This window comes from Muntiacus reevesi, chromosome 4, assembly GCF_963930625.1.
Source record: "Muntiacus reevesi chromosome 4, mMunRee1.1, whole genome shotgun sequence".
NCBI lineage: Eukaryota > Metazoa > Chordata > Mammalia > Artiodactyla > Cervidae > Muntiacus > Muntiacus reevesi.
The window spans coordinates 50200808-50223840 of record NC_089252.1 but is presented as its reverse complement, the minus strand read 5'-3'; the positions used below and the strand labels follow the sequence as shown (position 1 = coordinate 50223840).

The window sequence follows — 23033 nt, the reverse complement described above, 5'->3', positions numbered from 1 at the left end:
CCCATCTAACACTATGAGGATTAAATAGAATGTGTGTAAGACTCAAGCATTTAAAAGTTTGGATTCCATTAATACTCACATATTAAGTCAGTCTTTCAAATAGAACATTTAGGAGTGAAATAAGTCTCAAGTTCATTAGAAAAAAGAGCCTCTTCGAAACCAGTTATATCACTTGTCACAATTCTCTGCAAAGTCAGGCAAATGATTGCTCAGTGTTGGAATTAGTTAAAAAAAAACAAACAGGATATCCTGCATTGCTGAAGTACTGACTTTATAGTCCATTTCACAGGTTCAGATACTGATAGTTATTTCTTGTATCATTTACTTATTATGACAGGTACTATTTTATAGACTTTATAGACATTTATGACTTAACCAAAAAGCTAAGGGCATATTCAGAAGTATATTTCTTAAGAACAGCATCATGACAAAAGTGTTTACTTAGTCTGAACCAAATCAAATTTGACAGCATGAGAGATAGTCCTCCTTTCGGCTATAGAGCATCACTTCCCATCAATGTCAGTTTCCCACAAGGCCCACATGTCAGAAAATAAGTACGCTTTCCTATTGATATCATCTGACTCCTGTGTCTGTGTCACTCTGTCAGTGTATCGGAGAGTCAAGTTCTTGACATTCATGTCCTCCTCAGCATGAGGGGGAAATCAATTCTAAAATCAAAACCAGGAGTATAGAAAACACTCTCAGAAAAAGGTATACCCATTTAAGAATAGAATAAAAAGTTTAACAAACACCCTAAGGGAGAGTAGACATCGAGTGACCTGATTGCAATTGTGTAGACATTTCTAAAAGTCAAGATATTGACTAGCAATTATGGAGAGAAATCATATAATGATTGATTGAAATCAACTTTCCATTTGATGCTCAAAACTGAATTTCTGTATACAGAATTTTAAAATATTCTGTAATTTTCAGTGGAGTTTTTTTCTAGCTTATTTATATGTTTTTATTTTTTAATTGAAGGATTTTACAGTGTTGGGCTGGCCTCTGCCATACAATAACACAAATCAGCCATCAGTTCAGTTCAGTCACTCAGTCGTGTCTGACTCTTTGCAACCCCATGGACTGCAGCACACCAGGCCTCCCTGTCCATCACCAACTCCCAGAGTTTACTCAATTTCATGTCCATCGGGTCGGTGATGCCATCCAACCACCTTATCCTCTGCCGTCCCCTTCTCCTCATGCCTTCAATCTTTCCCAGCATCAGGGTCTTTTCAAGTGAGTCTGTTCTTTGCATCAGGTGGCCAAAGTATTGGAGTTTCAGCTTCAGCATCAGTCCTTCTAATGAATATTCAGGACTGATTTCCTTTAGGATAGACTGGATGGATCTCTTTGCAGTCCAAGGGACACTCAAGAGTCGTCTCCAACACCACAGTTCAAAAGCATCAATTCCTCAGTGCTCAGCCTTCTTTATGGATGCAGTTCTCACATCTGCACATGACTACTGCAAAAATCATAGCTTTGACTATACGAACCTTTGCTGGCAAAGGGATAGCTCTGCTTTTTAACACTCTGTCTACGTTTGTCATGATTTTTCTTCCAAGAAACAAGTGTTACCATCTGCAGTGATTTGGGAACCAAAGAAAATAAAATGTTATTGCTTCCACTTTTTCCCTTTTTATTTGCCGTGAAATGATGGAACCAGATGCCATGATCTTCATTTTTTGAATGCTGAGTTTTAGGCCAGCTTTTTCACTCTCCTCTTTCACCCTCATCAAGAGGCTCTTTAGTTCCACTTCACTTTCTGCCATTAGAGTAGTATCATATGCATATCTGAGATTGTTGATATTTCTTCCAGCAATCTCGATTCCAGCTTGTGATTCATGCAGCCCAGGGTTTCATACAATGTACTCTGCATATAAGTTAAATAAGCAGGGTGACAGTATACAGCCTTGTCCTACTCCTGCACTGGCAGGTGGATTCTTTACCACTGAGACACCAGGGGATCTGTGGGATACTAATACATGTTCAAAATTTAGCTTTCTGGGGGAAAAAGCCTTCACGTTTGGCCTTGGCTGATTTCTGCAATATAAACATACCTAACAAGGGAAATTTCAAGTGACAAATGTGACATCACCGATAGCAGAACTGAGAAGTGTTGTACACAGCACACCATTCTACGTTATTCCCAGTGTGCAAATTGAATGTAAATTACCCCAAGGCACAGATAAAATGTAGTAAAGTAATGAAGAAGTGATAGGTTTCAAATTTTACCTTTTTAAATCAGGAATTATTTCATCATAAGTTTATATAATTCAAATAATTTTTCTGTTTAACAATGGGATCACAAAACTCCCTAGAAAATTAACCGTGGATCTTGGCGACCAGTATAAGCAGGCTCCAGCACACCCTGAAAGACCAATGACAGCATCTCTCATTTTGCCTTTGCACACCATACCAAAATGCTACTCAAAATTTTGTTTTTAAAAGTGAATCTTGGAAATGGATTGTATTAAAGAGTTTGAAACTACTGATCAGATTAGACACTAGTATAATGGGATCTGTAGATCTTCCCCATTTGATCAGAAAACATGTTTCCTGGAAAGGAGGTCTACTGAATCAAGAAGTTTGTGTGTTGCAGGGTGAGGGGAAGGGTTTCTGCATTTTAAACAAGTACCTACCCTAAGGGATTTCTATGTTCCTTAAAGGGCTCCCAGGTGGCACTTGTGGTAAAGAACCTGCCTGCAATTGCAGCAGATCTAAGAGATGGAGATGCTGGTTTGATCCCTGGCTTGGGAAAATCTGGAGAACAGCACAGCAACTCACTCCAGTATTCCTGCCTGGAGAATCCCATGGACAGAGGAGCCTGGCAGGCTATAGCCCACTGGGTTGCAAAGAGTCAGACACGACTGAAACGACTTAACTTTCACTCAAACTGTTTAATGTCTGAGCACTTCAGCTCTGTTCTCCAAGTTGATAGCCTCTACCCACTGATTCAGCCACACCCAGGTTCAGTTCCAGGACAGGAGGACAATATGCAGATTCAGTCCCACCTGTAGCTAAGCTTCCTGGGTGGCTCAGTAGCAAAAGAATCTGCCTGCCAATGCAGGAGTTGCAGGAGACATGAGTTCAGTCCCTGGGTTGAAACAATCCCCTGGAGAAGGAAATGGTAATCCACTCCAGTATTCTTGCCTGAAAAATCTCACAGACAGAAGAGCCACAATCCATGGGGTCACAGAGAGCTGGACTCGACTGAGCAGGCATGCATGTAACTGAGGGTCAGTTTTCTAGACCCAGCATCTCATATGCCAAGAACAGCTCTTTGACTACACCAAAACTAAGTGTGATCAGAAAATGCGTCAACAACCTCTAATCAACGTGCAGGGACCAGCACTGCCCCTTTTTTTCTTTAGGCCACGCCACATGCCATGTGCGATCTTGGTTCCCTGACTAGGGCTCGAACCCAGGCCCCTTGCATTGGGAGCTCAGAGTCTTAAGCACTGACTGCCAGGGAAGTTTCTGCTCCCTCTGACGCAGGTAGAGAAGTCAATTTGCTCCATGAGGATGGAATATCTATTCAATCTCAGGGGTTGTCAGTCACTTGTCAGATTCTCATTCATCGCTGCCATTCATGGAGGTGTTGAGATTCCCGACTGATAAGCACAGAAGCATCTTATTAAACTAGCAGAGCTGAAGTGTTTAGTTGGTGTCAGTCACATGGTATTTACTCAATGAATATTTATTATTCAACCAACAAATGAATAAATGAAGATACAAATGAATAGGCACATGGAAGAATTCACTCAAGATTCTAATGGAAATAACCTTGAGGTTCTTCCTTGCCTTTTCTTTAATAAAATTTCTAAATTAAGAGACCATTTGGAGATTTGTGAACTTACAATGCTTCCTTTAAGTATCATGATATTTGATTTCAATTTGATTTGATAAGCATTCAAATGAAACACAGATTTCTTTTTCTTTGAAGTACAAAAAAGAAAACTCAACTTGGAAATAAATGTTGATACATAGACATCTATGGAGAATTAGATATTGATACTACTGCCATGGACATATATTCTTTGCAACATGATTCATCTAAGCATAAAAGGTAAAAATCTATGGTCAGCTTCATATTTTTAAAGGATGCTATTGTTTATAGTTAGTACAAGGTATTTCACATAGAAACTTCTTTTGTGTGTCTCTCTTCAAGTTTATCCACGTAAAAATAAAATAGACAATGATCTAGTTAATAGCTACTGCCTCTCAGCTAAAACACAAAATGGTCTGTCAAATAGATTGCACCAAAAGATGAGAAATGTTTAGGTGGAAGGAACTTGAGCTACTACACAGAAAAATCCTATAAAATTTCTTATCATTTACTTTGGAACAAAGTTATTTGTAGAAGACACAAGTAATTTCTCCCAGTTCCATTAAGATTAGATATGCAATTTGATCTCAAGTTAATTTTCTGAAAATACCAAATTGTTCTTCAATACTTTTTAACCTACCATTACATACATACTTTTCAACATATTTGAAAAATCCATTTATATTCAATATGTAGCATGCTTTCTATAAAATGGTCAGGAATCATGAAGATGATGCTCTTAGATTCTGCCAGTTTCAACGAGTTTGCCAGTGGACTTGGTGATGTTTTCGGCAGTTTTGAAAAACCAAGGAAAGCTACCACTTTCTATGCGAAAGAGCAACGTAATAAATGAAATAAGTAGCTTTCAGTGTTGAGTGTTATTGGGAGTATACATTCCAACTGCATAATATTAGAGGTGGTTTTTTTTCTTTAATGAGAGTAAACTAAAATGACCTCAAGGGAAAGCTACATTAGATTTAGGTTGGTTGCTAAAGCAGTTATATTTTAAAATAATACTCTTATTTAGACAGTTGCACTATTACCTGGCAAGATTTGCTCTATAGTTCTCTAATTTATTACCAGTTGGTTTAGTTTTGTTTATTGTTCAAATTAACAGCACTTTCTAATAAAATGTATGCCCAGTGTTCTGGTTTGCATTTTCTCTGAATCTAACATATATTTCCTAATGGTTCCAGACCACAGCTGCTGATCAGTTAGAGGTTTCATTTTACGGCCAACAAACCTTGAAGACTAAGGTAAAACCCTTCTCTGTGGTCTCAATTTTTCCCTTTCAAACTCTCAACAAAAGCATATATTCTAGAACTTGGAATTGAGGAAAAACCAGAAGTACACTGGGAAATGCCATAAGTTTTTAAGACTGCTTAATATTTTGTTAAGAAAAGAAGAAAAGTTATGACCAACCTAGACAGCATATTAAAAAGCAGAGACATTACTTTGTCAACAAAGGTCTGTCTAGTCAAAGCTATTGTTTTTTCAGTAGTCATGTATGGACATGAGAGTTGGACTACAAAGAAAGCTGAGTGCCAGAGAATTGATGTTTTTGAACTGTGGTGTTGGAGAAGACTCTTGAGTGTCCCTTGGACGGCAAGGAGATCCATCCAGTCCATCCTAAAGGAAATCAGTCCTGAATATTCATTGGAAGGACTGATGCTGAAGCTGAAACTCCAATACTTTGGCCACCTGATGCGAAGAACTGACTCATTGGAAAAGACCCTGATGCTGGAAAAGATTGAGGGCAGGAGGAGAAGGGGACAACAGAGGATGAGATAGCTGGATGGCATCACCGACTCAAAGGACATAAGTCTGAGTAAACTCCGGGTGTTGGTGATGAACAGGGATGCCTGGCATGCTACAGTCCATGGGGTTGTAAACAGTTGACTGAGCAACTGAACTGAACTGAATATTTTGTTGAGGTATCAGCTTTGATCACTTAAGAAAATGCAGCTCCTCTGAGGTGTTTTCTCGGCTCATCAGAGAGAAATACATCATTGGGAGATACAGAAGAATGTAGATTCCCTCCAGGAAAAACTGGAAAGACAAGGAAATGTGTGTGTGTATGTGTATTTGTGGCTGAAATCCCCTCCTTTGCTCTCCTTGCTTAGCATCTATACCCATCTCTTCCTATGCATCCCCCAGAGTTCCATTGGATGGCTGAATCCATCTACTAGCTGTTGATCTAGAAGTTACCTTCTGCCTTGGAAATATTCCACTGAGAGCTTACAGCACTTAAAGACAAACATTGTGAATTCTGCTTTGTACCGCTTACCTCAAAAAACCCTAGAGTTTGGAGACCGTGTGGCCAAATGACCGACAACCCAAACCTGGATTAGAATCCCAGTCCTTCCACTGCCTCCCTGTGTGACATTGGAGCCTATTACCTGGTCTTTCAAAGTATGAGTGGTCTCCTGGGTAAAGTGAGGAAAATTATGTAATCCAATAACCTTATCACTTTTTTCATTATGTATCATGCCCTCACTCCAACCATTTTTTTCATTAGTTCTAACTCTGTGGGTCTTCTTTTTAATCACTCCCTTGCCAAACAAATTGAAATGCCTCTTGATGAAAGTGAAAGAGGAGAGTGAAAAGGTTGGCTTAAAACTCAACATTCAGAACTAAGATCATGGCATCTGGTCCCATCACCTCATGGGAAATAGATGGGGAGACAGTGGAAACAGTGTCAGACTTCATTTTTTGGGGCTCCAAAATCACTGCAGATGGTGACTGCAGCCATGAAATTAAAAGACGCTTACTCCTTGGAAGGAAAGTCATGACCAACCTAGATAGCATATTGAAAAACAGAAACGTTACTTTGCCAACAAATGTCCATCTGGTCAAGGCTATGGTTTTTCCAGTGGTCATGTATGGATGTGAGAGTTGGACTGTGAAGAAAGCTGAGCACCGAAAAATTGATGCTTTTGAACTGTGGAGTTGGAGAAGACTCTTGAGAGTCCCTTGGACTGCAAGGAGATCCAACCAGTCCATCCTAAAGGAGATCAGTCCTGGGTGTTCATTGGAAGGACTGATGCTGAAGCTGAAACTCCAATACTTTGGCCACCTCACTCGAAGAGTTGACTCATTGGAAAAGACCCTGATCCTGGGAGGGATTGGGGGCAGGAGGAGAAGGGGACGACAGAGGATGAGATGGTTGGATGGCATCACCAACTTGATGGGCATGAGTTTGAGTAAACTCCGGGAGCTGGTGATGAACAGGGAGGCCTGGCGTGCTGCGATTCATAGGGTCGCAAAGAGTCGGACACGACTGAGTGACCGAACTGAACTGAATTGAACTGAACTGCCAAACCAGTTAACTTCATCCCTTCTTTTCTGGTAAACTGTGAACAGAAGGTGTAACTACCTACCCCTGGCCAGCAACCAAACAACCAGCCATGGAAAAGAAAGCAAACACAATTGTGTTGGCCCGTTTCACTTTAAATTCATGAGACACATCTCAAACGGTCAGTCCACACTACTCGTGTATGTTATGATTCCTTTCCATGATCTGAAATAACTTTTGCTGTTGTTCAGTTGCCAAGTTGTCTCTGACTCTTCGAGACCCCAAAAGACTGCAGCAGGCCAGACTTCCCTGTCCCTCATAATCTCCTGGAGTTTGCTCAAGTTTATGGTATCGGTGATGCCATCCAACCAGCTCATCCTCTGTCATCCTCTTCTCCTGCCTTTCCCAGCATCAGGGTCTTTTCCAATGAGGCTGAAATAACTATTGGTATTTTCCCAACTTTTCCTCTCTCTTCAAACCCTCAGTACTTCATTACACACTGGTGGTGATCTTTCCTCACACTCTTCATCTTTCAGGTACAAACTGATCGGCACGCCTGTATCCACACCTACTCCCTCCATCGCTGCTCATCTTACCGAGTTGGAAGGATCTGTTCCCCTCCACTTGTCTGCTAGATTCTCTGCTGTCTTGGTTACTCAAAGGCTTGTACTCTTGCAAGATTCCACTCTCTCTTCTACACCCTTTATACTGCATTGTTCCCTAAAGTTGCCATATCATTCACGTTCAAAAATAAACTATAAAAGGTCCCTCAAGTCTACCATTTCCTAAAGTTACTGTCCATTTCTTTGCTCCAATTCAGAGCAAAACTTGTCGAACACATCCTCGGCCGTCACCCCACACTGTCCTCCAGCTTGCTGTCTTCATGCTCGCTCCCACAGTGGTCACTTTGCTGCCGTTAATGCGACTCTATCTTTCCTCAGTGCATGTCACAGTGAGCAGTGGCTAATCTTCCCCCTTGGCCTCTGTGACACTTGGCCTCTGCTTCATCCTACCTCTCCTGTTCCTTCTCATCTAATTTCTAGATGTGTAGTATCTCAAGACCTAGACCCTGCTTTCCCAACTATTACCTCTTCCTGGGCATGTGTTAAGTCGCTTCAGTCGTGTCTGACTCTTTGTGACCCTATGGACCGGAGCCCACTAGACTCCTCTGTCCCTGGGATTCTCCAGGCAAGAATACAGGAATGGGTTGCCATGCCCTCCTCAAGGGGATCTTCCCAATCCAGGAATCGAACCTCTGTCTCTTATGTCTCCTACATTGGCAAGCAGAATCTTTACCACTAGCACCACCTGGGAAGCCCAGAACACTGGAGTGGGTCTAATCATATGTCTAGTAGTAATCTTAAATTCAACAACTTAAATCCAAAAACTAATTGATTATTCCCTCTAAACAAATTTTTTTCTCCAGTCATTCTTAACTCGTTAAACAACTCCACAATTCATTTTTTTAGTAGCAAAGATTTAGTCTCTATCCTTGATTCTTCTCTTTATCTGTGTTGTATGTGTGTGTGTTTATACCAACCCACTAGCCAATCTTCTTGGCTCCAGATGTAACACATATGTTTTTTCCACTTCTCTCTTCATCTGTTCTAATGACATGCAGGCTTCAGCTGCAATGATCAAATATACCGTAGATCACGGAACTGTGTCCTAACTGGTGTCCTGGCTTTCTCTCTACCCTATCCCCCAAATTTTCCTCATGGCAGCCAATGAGGTACTTTAAAAAGTTGAATGAGATCGTTCCCCTTTCAAAACCCTATGCATCATCCACAGAGTGAATCCCAATGTTTACCATTCCCTATAAAACACCATATGATCTAACCCTGACCCCGTGATCTATAATGCACTCATGCTGCTACTATTTCAAGTTCCCAAGCATGCACACATGATTTGGAATACAAGCTTTCTCAAGACTTTTTCACAAGTTGTTAGCTTTACTTGGAATGATTTATTCCGAAGGTGACAAAACTGATCCTTTTTGATATTCTTGTCTCAGCTCAAGTGTCATCTTCTTTAAAGGCCCATTCCTGACCATCTGATTTAAAATTAGCTCCTCTCTACCATATTGCCATGTGTAATTTAGAAGGACATTTGACTGACTTCATTGCTGGGAAAGCTACCCAGCAATAAACTTGGCTCAAAGTTAATATTGCAATCATTAATATAACAAATAATACTTACCTTATAGGGTTATTATAAGGAGTAAATAGGGCTTTATTACTTAGCATACTGTCTGGCACAAAACACCTGCTGAAAAATTAAGTTACTGTCCTTATTACTATTATTGCTATTATGGTTATAATTAGATGCTCCTTAAATATGTGCTAAGAATGTTAATTACCATACTCACGCTAATGTCTTAAATCTTTCAGATGAGAGATTTGTTTTGCAGCGTTTGTTTTCTAAGGTAAACAGTATTTTAAGCTACACTAGTGAATTGAATGTTCCAAGATCTCCAAAATCAAATCATATAGTTAGCAACTGCTTTTACCTGCTGGTGGGACTAGACCTATTCTTGTCCTCCACTTCATCAACCATTCCAACTACAAGGGCAACTTCTATGAACTAAATTAAAATCAGAGATCTTATCACTAAACCTAGATTCATTTAATTTAGGTCCAATATTACACCTACCACTTTTCAAAAATGTATGACTAGAGGGAAATCTCATTAAACTTCATGGAAAGGCTAAAGTGAGCTTTGCCTTCAGAGTCAATCAGAATTGGATCCATTAGAAATGTGTTTGATGAAGTACAAATTACAAGGTGATATGAAAACAGGACTAGAACTCCAAAGAGAATGGTATTCTATCACATATTTTAGACCATTTGTCATACGCCTTTATGTAGGTACGCTAAGGGGCAGTGACTAGAACTAGGAAAGAGCAAAATGTAATAACCTCAAAACACACAACAGCAAACACTAATGTATTTAGGTATCTGAAGTAAGAAGATGAAAACTTCTAGAAAATGTTTTCTATTCTATTTACATTATAAAATTTCATATAGATATCAAGATTTAATCCTGTCTCTTCCAAATCATGTAATAAATGTCTTTGATGGTTTTTAATTCCCTGTTCTTTAGTTATGCACATAGGCATGTTATAAAGACTGTTTCTAGATTCACTTCTAGCTTTTCATAATTTTTTCTTCTTTCACGTTCTTTTTATTTTTACTTCAAGTTAATTCAGGTAAGAATGTAGGAAATAAGGTTACTCGATTTTTAGAGTACATTGCTCTGGTTTGGAATGAATGCATGCATACATGCTAGGCTGCTTCAGTTGTGTCTGACTCTTTGCGACCCCATGAATCATAGCCCACCAGACTCCTCTGTCCACGGGATTCTCCAGCAAGAATACTGGAGTGGGCAGTCATTTCCTCCTCCAGGGGATCTTCCCGATCCAGGGATCAAGCCTAAGTCTCCTACATTGGCAGGCAGGTTCTTTACCACTAGGGCCACCTTGGAAGCCCCTTGGAATGGATATCGTGATGTTAAGATAAAAGATAAAAAAGGTTTTAAATATAGTATTTAGTACAAAATACTTTCATAGAAAGAAATCATTTGGGCAAAGCAGAATTAAGCAAACACTTTTCACAACCTTTTGTATTTTCAATAGAAGACTTATTTTTCTCACAGTTTTTAAAAACATCATTGCTTGGAAAAGTACCATATGTACCTAAGAAAATGAGTGATGGTGTGATACAAAGATATGCTTAGAATTTCAAGAGTATCCTCTTTGACTTATTCATGGAATTTATTTGAATGGTATGATACATTTATATTATTAAAACTTGGTTATGCAAATGTTTTTACTGTCTTAATATCCTCATTCATAATGTATCTATCGTGTTTTCAATAAAAAAAGGTGGAAACTGTTGACTTCAAATGTTCAAAAATAAATCAAAGGATCAATTTAGCTACTACCTAGGGCTCTGGTCTAAATTATGATGGGATATAAAATTGATGCTGATGAGCAAGATTATGTTTCCCAGAGCTACTCCAGAACAATCCCATGCATGTATTTCTGGTTCTTTACTGTTAACTATGACAGTTGGCTTCATCAGTAGATTAAAAAAAAAATAATTCATCAATGTGAGACTATGAACTAGAAGTAAGCTGAAAGCAGTATCAGTAATAGAAAGGGAGGTGTTTCTTTCCAACCAGCTAAAGCATCTGCCGCTATCCTTAACCACTACAGTTCATTAAAGCCTCCATTCCCCAGTGAAAGCGAAGACTTAAAATTGTAAGTGTTTTATTTCTCTATGAAGATTAATTGAAAGGGCAATAATAAATTTTTCTGTGTATTGGTTTCCTCACTTTTTTAAATAAAATAAGTTAAGATTCAGAAAGTAGAATAGCAGTCGCCAGGGCCTGGAGGAAGAACAGAGTATTCCTATAGAGTGGGTACAGAGTTTCAGTCTGAGAAGATGAAAAGAGTTCTGGAAATGAATGGTGATGACTGGGCAACAATATGAAAATATTTATGCCTATACACTGTGTATTTTAAATGGTTAAAATGGTAAATTTTATCTGTATTTTGTATTTACTTGTGTCTGACTCCTTGCAACTCCATGGACTGTAGCCTACCAGACTCCACTCCCCAAGGAATTTACCAGTTAAGAATGCTAGAGTGGGGTGTCATTCCTACTCCAGGGGGTCTTCCTGACCCAGGGATCAAACCCACATCTTCTGGGTCTACTGGATTGGTAGGTGGATTCCTTACCACTAGCACTGCCTGGGAAGCCCACATATACTTTGCTACAATTAAAAATATATATATATTTTTCAAAAGAGTAAGTAGGATAGCAGATATCTGAATATAGGTTCTATACAAATTACAGACCAAACACAAGTTTTTTTTGAGGGAGTCTCATGAATTATTACACACTGTCTTATTTTAATATAATATAAAAATGTGTATCTACACTGTTTTTTGTCTAGTCTACAAATTTTAGACAAAAAAGAAACCAACCAATAAACAAAATACCAACAACCACTAGACACTAAGATCTATCAGGAAACAATCCCTTCCTTATAATTATGCTCCTACCCTTATACACTAAGATCTATCAGGAAACAATCCCTTCCTTATAATTATGCTCCTACCCTTATGCCCTTTCCCAAATACTTTCAGTCACTGTTCCTAGATTATAGCTATGCTCAAAGAACAGTTACATAATGAATCAATGAAGGGATCAGTAACTAAAAAAATACAAGAGCTCTGTATCTACTTCAAATGAATTCAGATGAATCCAACCATAGTCCAGCAGAAATGTTCAGTGTATTATGATTGAATACAAATATCAGTATGAAGTTTGTGAGCATAAACATTACTGTAATGCTAGTTTCTAATTTACCTTTATGTGAAATCAATCACCTAAAGGTCACCTAAGGTCACCTAAAGGTTTCCTATGACTCCTTCTTCTCCACATTAACTTTGTTTCAGAAATTTACTATATTTGTGAGGGGAGGACACAGAGTTCTGGCTCCAAATAACTCACTGGCCAAAATGTATCTTCTGAGGATCTAGGATGATTCAAAGAAAAAAACCAAAATAGCTTTTTTCATGAGCTACCTCACAGAAGAGAGAGATTGACATTTACAATCATGGTGAGATGATAGGAGTGGTTCTAGAACACCTGTGAAAACAGTGTGGCTTTAGGGAGGTTGTGATGCAGCAGGAAGCAGTGTTAACGCAAGTGCCCTCTGCACAACCACGGAAAGACAATCTCAATTTCACACACACACACACACACACACACGTGCGTGCAGGCCCTCCTCCTAAAATAGAAGTCTACAGAATAACATAATTCAATTGGCCCATTTTCTTTCTTTCAGTTTATCCCCTTCTCCTTATTTTCACACAAGTGAACATCCCAGTTGGGAATCAAATGCAAAAACCTCACTCAGCTATCCACTTGGCTGTCTCTTCTGTTGATTTTTATCACTAGCCCAATGACAGAAGAAACACACCTCAGTTAAAACCCTTCCTGAATATGTGTGTGCATGTATAGCTGATTCACTGCCATATAGCAGAAACTAGCACAACACTGTAAATCAACTATACTCCAATAAAAAAAAATTAAGTGAAATATTTCTGAATCTGTCAAATCTTAAATTGAAAAACAAACAAACAAACCCCTTCCTGTCATGACACATATTGAGAAACAGCCTTTTGAGGCTAATCCAATGATACAATGCTTAAGATTCCCCTTGTGTTAATAAAGTACTAATTAATTAATCACTTTTAAAAAGACAGCAAAACACCTGGGACCAAAATGATCAGTTTGCTTTCTGAAGTTGGAAATTGCTATTTTAATTCTCCCTTTGGGTAGTATCTGGTTAAAGGGAATTGCATGATCGCTAAACTAATTTTCAAGTTATTAAAACATGCCAAATTATGCTGAAACATGGAGAAATGAAAGGCCTTAAGATTAAAAAAGATAACTGGTCATTCTTTTACTGTTGTAGTGGTTTGTATCACATACTATTGAACTCTGAGTGACTAACTGGGTAACCCTTTCAGGGGTAGGCAAAATGACATCCACATAGATGAAGGATAAGAATTTCAACAGTGGAGAGGTGAGAAGGTGATATAATGAGAGAAATCTAATATTTTGTGCTTGAAGACTCTAAATGTGCACAATGACCCACGCCTGGTGTTTTACTGTATTTTTTTTTTTATTTGGATTAAGTGCTTCTTTTCTTGTAATCACCCCATAGTGTTAAGCTGATAAATACCTGGCCATGTGAGCTAACCAATATAGCTGTGCCATTTTCTCAAACTCTGTAAAGATAAAATGATTCAGAAAAGGTATAGCAAGTGAAAATATAGTCAGAGATGTTTGGAAGCCACGAGAGATTTTAGAGATTCTCTCCAGCTCTCTCATCTTATCAAGGGGGATAAAATGTCTACTTTGAAGAGTTACAAAGGATTAAATGTGGTTAGATGAAAGCTGAATTTCCTCTCCCATGTTTTCTTAATAAACGGTGAGTTCCATGAATGGAAAGACTGAGTGAGGTCCCTAGCATTATATTTACACACACACAGTAGATACATAGTAAGTGGAGAGTAACATTAAATTAATAAACGAAACCAAGACGCAGTGACTTCTCAAGATCTCAGAGAGCTACTGCAAGAGTCCAAACACCACGAATACCTTGAACCTCAGTATACCCTAAATTGTCTTATTCTGCGAACTTCTGTACTGAAATAAAGGAAAACAGTCAAGTGCCAACTTAATACACTCTTTGAATTCTACAAGCTTGTACATTATATGCCAATCAATTAAGTTGTAATATTTATTTCTTCTAATAATAGCTTTCAAAATAAAATCTTAAGAAAATTATCCTTACAGAAAGTTTTCCTAACAAAAAATTGCACTTTAAAGTACATACAATAAGTCACTAATTTATCTCTTCTTGTGAAGATGTTATTTCTTTTATTAAAAAGTATTTAGCATAAGAAAAATAACCATCTAATCATAACCATTAACTAAAAATAATATCTATAGGTCAAGTCGTTCCTTCAAAATAACACTTGTGTTCACAGGCAGCATACAGAAAAGGAGTCTAGTCTGCTTTGTGATTAGTTTTATAAAGGCAATCCACTATGCTGGACCGAAAAACTCCTTTGGTCCTTTATCTCAGTGTATTAGGACCGCTTTTTTCACATGTCCTGGAAGATGATTTCTTGGTCCAGTTGGTTTATAGGTGGCCATACCATATCAAATACCTAAATGATACTCTTATATCTTGTAGTCATTTCTCAGTCCTATGTACAGAAATCCTAGCCACCTGTGTGCGAACACCAAGACATTTCCTCATTGACTGCTAATCAAAAGTTCCATAATTGCTGATATAATAAAAATTTAAAGTATGACTCATCCTACTATATTAAATAAAAATCCCCCCAAATTCTTAATTCTATTGGTCAAAAAGAATATGTCAATTTTTCGACTACAAAGTTTCTTTTTAAATAAGTATTTTTCCTTGAAATGGTAATCATTAGGAGCAAATATTAGTATATTTAAGAGCTTTTCTTTTAAAGAAAAGTATATCAGAATAAAATACTGTTAGTATTTTTCTCTGCATCAACATACTGGGGATGATAAAACAGTGTTTGATCACCCAGTTCTTTTCCTCTTGGTAACAATTCAAGAAAAATAATTTATAATTGGAAAAGAAGATAATAGAGGAAGAGGAGAGTCGGAAGGTTTCCAGTGTTTTGCTCTACTGTGTTCATTCTGAAAAGCTAATGAACAAGCTAAATTTTCTGGTAGTGCAATGCTACAGAGATAAATTCAGGAGGACAGGATCAGGAATGTTAATATTTGCTAGCTGCAAATACTGCCGAGTATAGAAGAGCATGGCCTATGATATTTGTGTATATACATACACACACATCAGTTGAAAAGTCAATTTTGCAATCCAGGAATTCCTTCTTATAGGAAAGTAATACATTCATATTTAAAGATAGCATCCAGAGTCATTCAGTAATGCCTTATTCACCTTCAGAAGAAAACATTTATCCTGTGCTGAAGCAGACTTTTATGGGATATGGGCATACACACGTGAAAAGAACTTATATCAATTTCTGTGTTCTGACCTGGAGGAAAGATGTACAGAGGATGAAAGTCTGATAAAAATGAGTCATTAAAACAAGAGAAACTACAATATGGTCTCCAAAATTCACTCTTTGGCAACCTACAAGAATTGTTAAGCTCTACTTGACTTTGATTTGGCAATCTCTTAATAAGAACAGCTCAGCTATAAAACATTTAATATTGTTGTAAATAAGAATGTCACTTTTAGGGTGATGTCTATTTCTGGTTATTTCCCTTTAGCTAATATTTTTCTCCCTTAATTCACTTATTTTTCTTCCTCCTAGGTTTAAATTTGTTTCATTCATTTGCATGCAATTAGTGTCTAAAAACATAAAGGGTAACCATTTTCTAGAGACATTTTTTCATTAGCTTCAAAAGATAAATTCACTTGACAGAGGTAAATCTGATCAAAATCACAGACTATGACTTCATCAGAGGCATCTGCAAAATATGGCAAGGAATTGTACACTGGATGAAGTAATAACTACTGACACTAAGTCAGATCCATTGCATATGGTATATTACTACTTCCTCATGACAAATCAATAAGAGAAGAATTAACATCCACATTATATGAATATATAATAGAAGCTGGGGCTTATTCAGGTTGGAGGTTTTCTAACATCAGATACAGTTACTAAGAGGGAAAGCTAGGATTAAATACCAAAGTATGACTTTCTCTAAGACACATTAAATTTCCCTGGGGTCTCCTAGAGCTTGGAGACCAGTTAGGCCAATCTCCTCACTGAGGTCCAAGGAGAGTGAAATTACTTCCTTGAGTGCACATGATCAGATGATGAAAGAAGGAAGCCAGATCAGTCTACTACATGGCTTAGGTTTGTTTCCAATGCCGACTGAGACACACTTGGAATAAGAAGAGATTTCCAGAAAACTGTTTCTGGCGTTAAACTCCTTATCTTTAGCTATACCCAGCCTAATTTAAGCCCTTTTGAAAGTTACATCAACTTTTCAGGCCAAGAAAACATTCATCACTGAGAAACACTGCTTCATAAATATAATCTTATCAGAGCCCTAGAACAGCCCTCCATGTCTGTAAGAGAAGAGTGATGATGATAAAAGAGTCAATTCTAAGTAAATCTACCAGGAAACAAGGTCTCTCTTTATCCCACCTCTTGCAGTTGCTTTTTTTTCATTCCTACGTTCAATTTTTCCACCCAGCACATAATGTCCTGTACTGATCAATATAGGTGAGTAGATAACTCTGTTACCTAACCTTTAATCGTTAAAACATGTATAGAATGAAGTATACTAGAAGAAAACAATCCCTTTGTTTAATTCAAGTGTGGTGGAGGATGTGGGATTAATGCCACTCACTGTGTTGCTTTGGAACATTGGCCCACATGGAAGCCGCCATCCACCCCAGGCAGGATAGCTGGGTGCCTCAAAGTTACACATTATAGGTAAGGGAGTAGTAGACATTTCCACAACTCACCCTCGAATTAACTACTTCCAGGGAGACGTTCTGAGGCGGGGCACTTGGCACTACAAGAAATCAAACAAGGTGAGACCAGTTACTGCCAAAATCATGGAAGAGAAACCCCAACCCTCTTTGAAAAGAGAACGTGCATATCTTTCACAGTTTGTAAGAAAAATTAGGTAGGTGATTCTAGGTGGCACTTCAATGTTTTCCTGGAGAGATGGAAAATAACTGCATTTGTTTATATTTTTCTCACTTGGTGGGCCAGTTATTCATTTAGGGAGCCCCCAAAACACTTAGGCAAGAAAGCATCTGCAGTGATACTAAATACTGCCATTTAATTACAGCTTCCCGGGGATAACCTTCCCAGAGGAACCAATAAAATCACACAGGAGATTTCCTGGAGTGGTTTTAAAGGCCTAAGATTTTCTGCTTTTCATGACCTGTGTGGTTTTATGATGAAATATGTCATTCTAATGGTCACTCTTGTTGCTTAATCCCTTTAATGCAAACTTTTTTATCCACTAAAAAGTGAAAAGAAGAACCACATACCCTTTCTTTTCATACTTTGTAATTAAACCCGTGTGTCACAGATGCAAGCAGGTTACCAGAGTGCATTTGGTGAGTGAATTCTATTAACAAGGGAGCAATTTCTTTTTCTTTGTGGGTTTTCTAGGTATTTTGTTTCTCCTACTTGCGTTTCAATTGTTCTGCTCCTTCATGAAAGGTGGAAGAACATATACAGCCTTCTGTATAATACTTCTAAATGGATATTTACTATATCAAAAAGTGAATATTCTATCATGTTAGTAATTCTAGCCATTCACTGAAAGACTGTTATATGTCAAGTACTATTCTGAATTTAATGGGTGAATCATAAAAAAATTAAAGATTTCTGCCCCACAACAGGGATATAAGTAGCTTCAGTAAATGCTTCAGGAATTCAATAAATGCTTACTGTATATAAATTTGAGTATTCTTTTCATGACAAATTGATAAATTTAATAGAGAAGAAGTGCTTTCAGCATCCTCAAAATTTTAAGAGCTATTTTTGGTATGTTTCTCTTCCTTAATTTGAACTTGGACAATATCTATGTTTTCTGGTATACTTGTATTTACCCTGGATTTATTTATGTCCTACTCTGGTTTTGCCTTCTGAAAAAGAATCACTATGAAGACATGATATATGTCTGATTAATCTTTATATCCTCCAAACTGACATTCAATTAATATTTACTGACTCAATAATTAAATGAAAAAATGAATACTTACTCAAATATTAGCTTCTGGACCTTTCTGTACGTGATGGGAATTATAATCACTCATTTTGTTTTGACTTTGAACTTCTTGTCTTAGAACTTGATAAAAGTTAATTTCAATGTAACTTGTGATAAAATGTTCACCAGAGGCTTGTTCATGAATTAGGTCAACAAGTATTCTTTCAAAAGGATATTCTATTATTTACAAGATAGACTTTATTTTTAAATTTCATTTGATTATATTATTATTTTCTTATCAAATAGAGAATATAACCCTCAGAGGAACCAGAACTTTTGTCCTTCGGATGCTGCATGCCCAGTGTCAATGTGTGTCAAGCACATGCGGCACACTTAGCAAATATTTGTTGAATGAATCAATTAATAGAAAGATTATAAGATTATAATAAAATATTTTTCACATTTAGGGTTCTGATGAATAAATTCGCTCAATGATAAAAACATTTATTATTTTTGCAAATTTATTTTTTAAATTAAACTATAACATATAAGAAAGTGCACAAATCTTTCAGAATCTGTGACTGGATAAAATGGTGTGTGTGTGTTTCCATTTAAATGCCACCTAGATCAAGATATAGAGCACTGTCTATATCATTTTCTGTATCTTTTTCTGAAAGCCCATTTGTGTCCCTTTTCTGTCAATATCTTTCTGATAGTTGCCACTACTTTTATGACCTCTAACTTCAGAAATTAATTTAGTTTATTCTGACCTCGCTAAAAACAAAACCATAGTTGTTGACTTTTCCCCCCCTAGGCTGGTTTCTTTGGCTAACTGTTATTTCTTGATATTCATTCATATTGTAGCAAGTAGCAATAGTTTTTTGTTTTGTTTTCCTGTTCTTCAGTATTATAATATATAATTACCCTAAAATATATTTATCTATTCTACTGGTGAATGACATTTGGATCAATCTCTAGTTTGGAGTTATGGGAATAAAACTGCTCTGAAAATTTTAGTTTGTGCTTTAGATGGACAATTGCATTCATTTCCTTCATTACATACCCAGGAGCGGAAATAATGGTAGAAGTGGAACTCCCTATGAGGGTTAAACAGATGCTAAGTTTTAATAGATATAAAGTTTTGTAAAGTGACTATACCAAGATAAGATTAAAGATAGGCTGGAAATAACAATTTGTGTGATCAGAAGAACTAAAAAAAAAGCATGATATTCTCATAATGAGGAAGAATTTAATATGATCCACGTTCAAGTTACTCTGTAATAGGTACAGACTGAAAAAAATGCTATGCTCTAATCATGTAATTGCGCAGCTTATGAGAAACGCAATTCTTTAAAAGTGAAGATTGGAAATAACATCTTAATATTAAACTATAACAAAACACAAACATGAAAAATACCTCTAGTTTATGTTTCATCTGATACTGTAATATTTACATTATATTATACATTATCACCAAATAAAATTGTAACATAGATTTTTGGAGGAAAGGGAAGGTATCTTAAATTTATCATACATTTTGTTCTAGGTGCTATGCTAGTCGATATGTAACCCTTAAATGTCCTTTTAATAAAAACTTACAAGTGATATATATCTCCTCATCTCAGAAGGCCAAGAATATACAAGAAAGAGAGTAAACCACCACAATCTGATAATTTTCTGTATTAGGAATTGAAAGCCGTCAAGTCCCAAAGGTGTACTTATCACAATGGTGTTGATGAATTTTGTCTATTTTTTACAATACAAATTTCTCTTACTTTTTCATGATAGCACACTGGCTATTCTTGACTTACACAGTCAGGAAAGAAAGTGAATGTTTTCTACAGTGTTTTTAGTTATTATTTCCTCCTTTTCACTATCAATTTCCATAGTATTTACAAATAAATAGATAATAATAGACAGGATTAGGGAAAGTGAGTGGAATTCAACATTTATCTATTGGGACTTTATTGGTCTTATCTGACAATGCTTCCTTATTTCATGAAGCAGAGGGGAAGGGCATAGTTCATTGTTTTTCTCTTCGAAATGTCAAGTACTTTATCATTTACAATAGGTTCATTAAAGCCAATCAGAGTCACTTGATCTGGAAACTCCTCTTAATACAGTGGAACATGCTGGTTTAAGCACGTGGTGATGAAGCATTCTGTAGAGTAGATTAAGTTTCCACATTTGTAGATGAGTCATATACTCACTTGAATTCCTCTCCTTAGCAAGCCTGAGCTGTCCTGTACACATAATTTGTGGATTGAAATAATTTATATATAACTGAGCATTTTTCTTGAGGGAGCTAATATGAGACATTTATTGTAGAATAAGAGAAACTCAACATTTTCCCACACTGACTCCTCCTTCTTTACTAACTAGCTTCCATGACCTGGCGCTGCTGCTTACTAGCATTTATGACCTTTATCTTAGTTTTGTCATCTATAAAGTAGGAAAAACTACAGTGTTGTGAAGTATGTGGAGCCGGGCCTTGAACTAATAAATACTCAAGAAATATTACTGATAAAAGGAAGAAGCACATTCCTATAGTTGAGTTTGCCCATGACATCTAGTCCTTATGCCTTTGGAAATAGGTCAAGTTGGCATGGATGCAAATACATGCTCATTAATTCACAAAACCTATAAATAACCTATTTATGTCAACTAGTTCAAGAGACAGTGTATCAGAACCAACTGGCAAATCTACTCACAGTCGGCACTAAATATTAGACTGTCTAGTTTGACGCTTTATGCCAACTACAAACGGGCACTTGCCAAGAGCATTACCAACAGACGGAGCATCCAGGGCATGTGCCATCTGCCTCTGAGGAGACTGAGCCCCGTGCAACTGCAGCTGTTTGACCTTCAGCAGCCTCTGCGGGAGCTCAGGGCGCAGGGAGGCCCTCTGTGCGCCAGGGAAGCTGGTGGGACAGGTCTTTAGATAGCTGGATATTCTCAGGAGCTGATTTTATGATCTCAATCCTTGCATCTCCTCATATCTAGAAAAGCACTAAATCCCTTCACGGTGACATCAGATCCTCACGACTGGCAGAAAAATTTTTGTAAAACAACTGCTTGATGGTATTCAACTCCCCCTTGACCAAAACCTTATGTATCTACCTTCCCTCACTGCCGCTTTGGAGCAGTCTCTCAGAGCTATCCGAGGTGCTGCCTCCTGGGCTGCAGTCCTCATTTCCACCCCAAATAAACTAACTCACAACTCTCAAGTTGTGCATCTTTTTTAGTCGACATCTACAACCCCAGGGGTCTGAAAAAATAGAACATCATAAACTAATGATACACTGGATGGAGGAATTTGAGCAATAACAAAGTTTCTTCCCAGAGAAACAAAGTGGAGCTAAATTAGAAATGACAATTCATTAGAGTAAAAATGTTTTATAAGCATCTTAGCATAACAAGAATACTTTTGGGTAATTAATTCAGAAAAACAGTTGGCATTTCACTTTTTTTAATTCAATTTTTCTATGGGCCCCAAATAATTTTTTGGTAAGAATTTCTAGGGCTTTGTAAGAAATACGAAGGTCTCTGTAACACACGTATTTAGACATAATTATATGTTAAATTAGTTTCACAAATAGGAAGTCCTAAAGATGAGTCTATACTTACAAACATTTGTACAGGTTTGGCTGAACTGTCTGAGTGATTCAACAAATATTTACTGAGTAGGGAGGGATATAGAGATGAATATAACATCAACTCTCATTTAAGGAACATTTAGAATAATGAGAAAGAGAGACACTGGCATAATAACACTTATTAAACATCTAAATATATGCCATGCTCATGTTTCAGGTGCTTATATGGATTAGCCACTTAATTTTCACAATATCTGTCTTTTATAACATCTAGAAAGTCAAGAAGAATATGACTTTATTAAGTACAACTAGGAAGTGGGTGACTATAATTATAATTAAATTCATCTACATGTGACCTCAGCATGGAGAGCTTCAGTAGAGAGGAAAGGACATCATACTGAAGTAAAAGAGATGAAATGATTGCAAAGATGAATGCAGATGAGGTCAGAGAGCCCCGACCTAGGGACCCCTGGAGTGCATGCATTCTGTATCCAATGCATCTGACAGAGGGGAGCTGGGGGCCTCTTGCACAGTGATGCTTGTTGAATGAGGTTCATGAAATCCTTTTATTTAAATGACAGGCATTTTCTAAATCCTAAATGTTGCAACACTTCTAGATAATAATTCTTGGATTAATGAGTAATAATCTATCTTTCTCACTTATGACATTTAAAACCAAAGTAGAGAATAAGGCCACAGCATTACATTCAGAGTGTGAAAGAAATCTACATAAATTATGTAAAATACTCATTTTCATTTGTTTTCCTTTTATTTTTATAATTATAACTTGTGAAGTAATTTATTCTGCCAATAAATATTCTGTTCTGTCTTCAATAACAGAATCAGATGAATGAGCATAGGAATTATATTAAAAATGATATGGAAGTGGTGTCAAATATATAGTTTTTATATTGAAATTGCAAATGAACATTACTCCTGTGTTTCCTTTACACTGTCCTTCAGAACACACTTGTGTGTCCTCATTTCACTGAAATTGTGTGAGGTATTTACCCAGATACTTTCTGAGATTAAAGCAT

General features: G+C 37.1%; 1 protein-coding gene across 1 annotated transcript in view; it reads right to left on the bottom strand.

The window, feature by feature from the left end:
• Nucleotides 1-23033, bottom strand: part of DCC (DCC netrin 1 receptor) — an 828232-nt gene that overhangs the window by 321108 nt on the left and 484091 nt on the right. The window contains exon 14 of the mRNA XM_065934991.1: nt 17199-17248. Within this exon, the coding sequence (XP_065791063.1) occupies nt 17199-17248 (50 nt within the window). The remainder of the gene's footprint in view (nt 1-17198; nt 17249-23033) is intronic.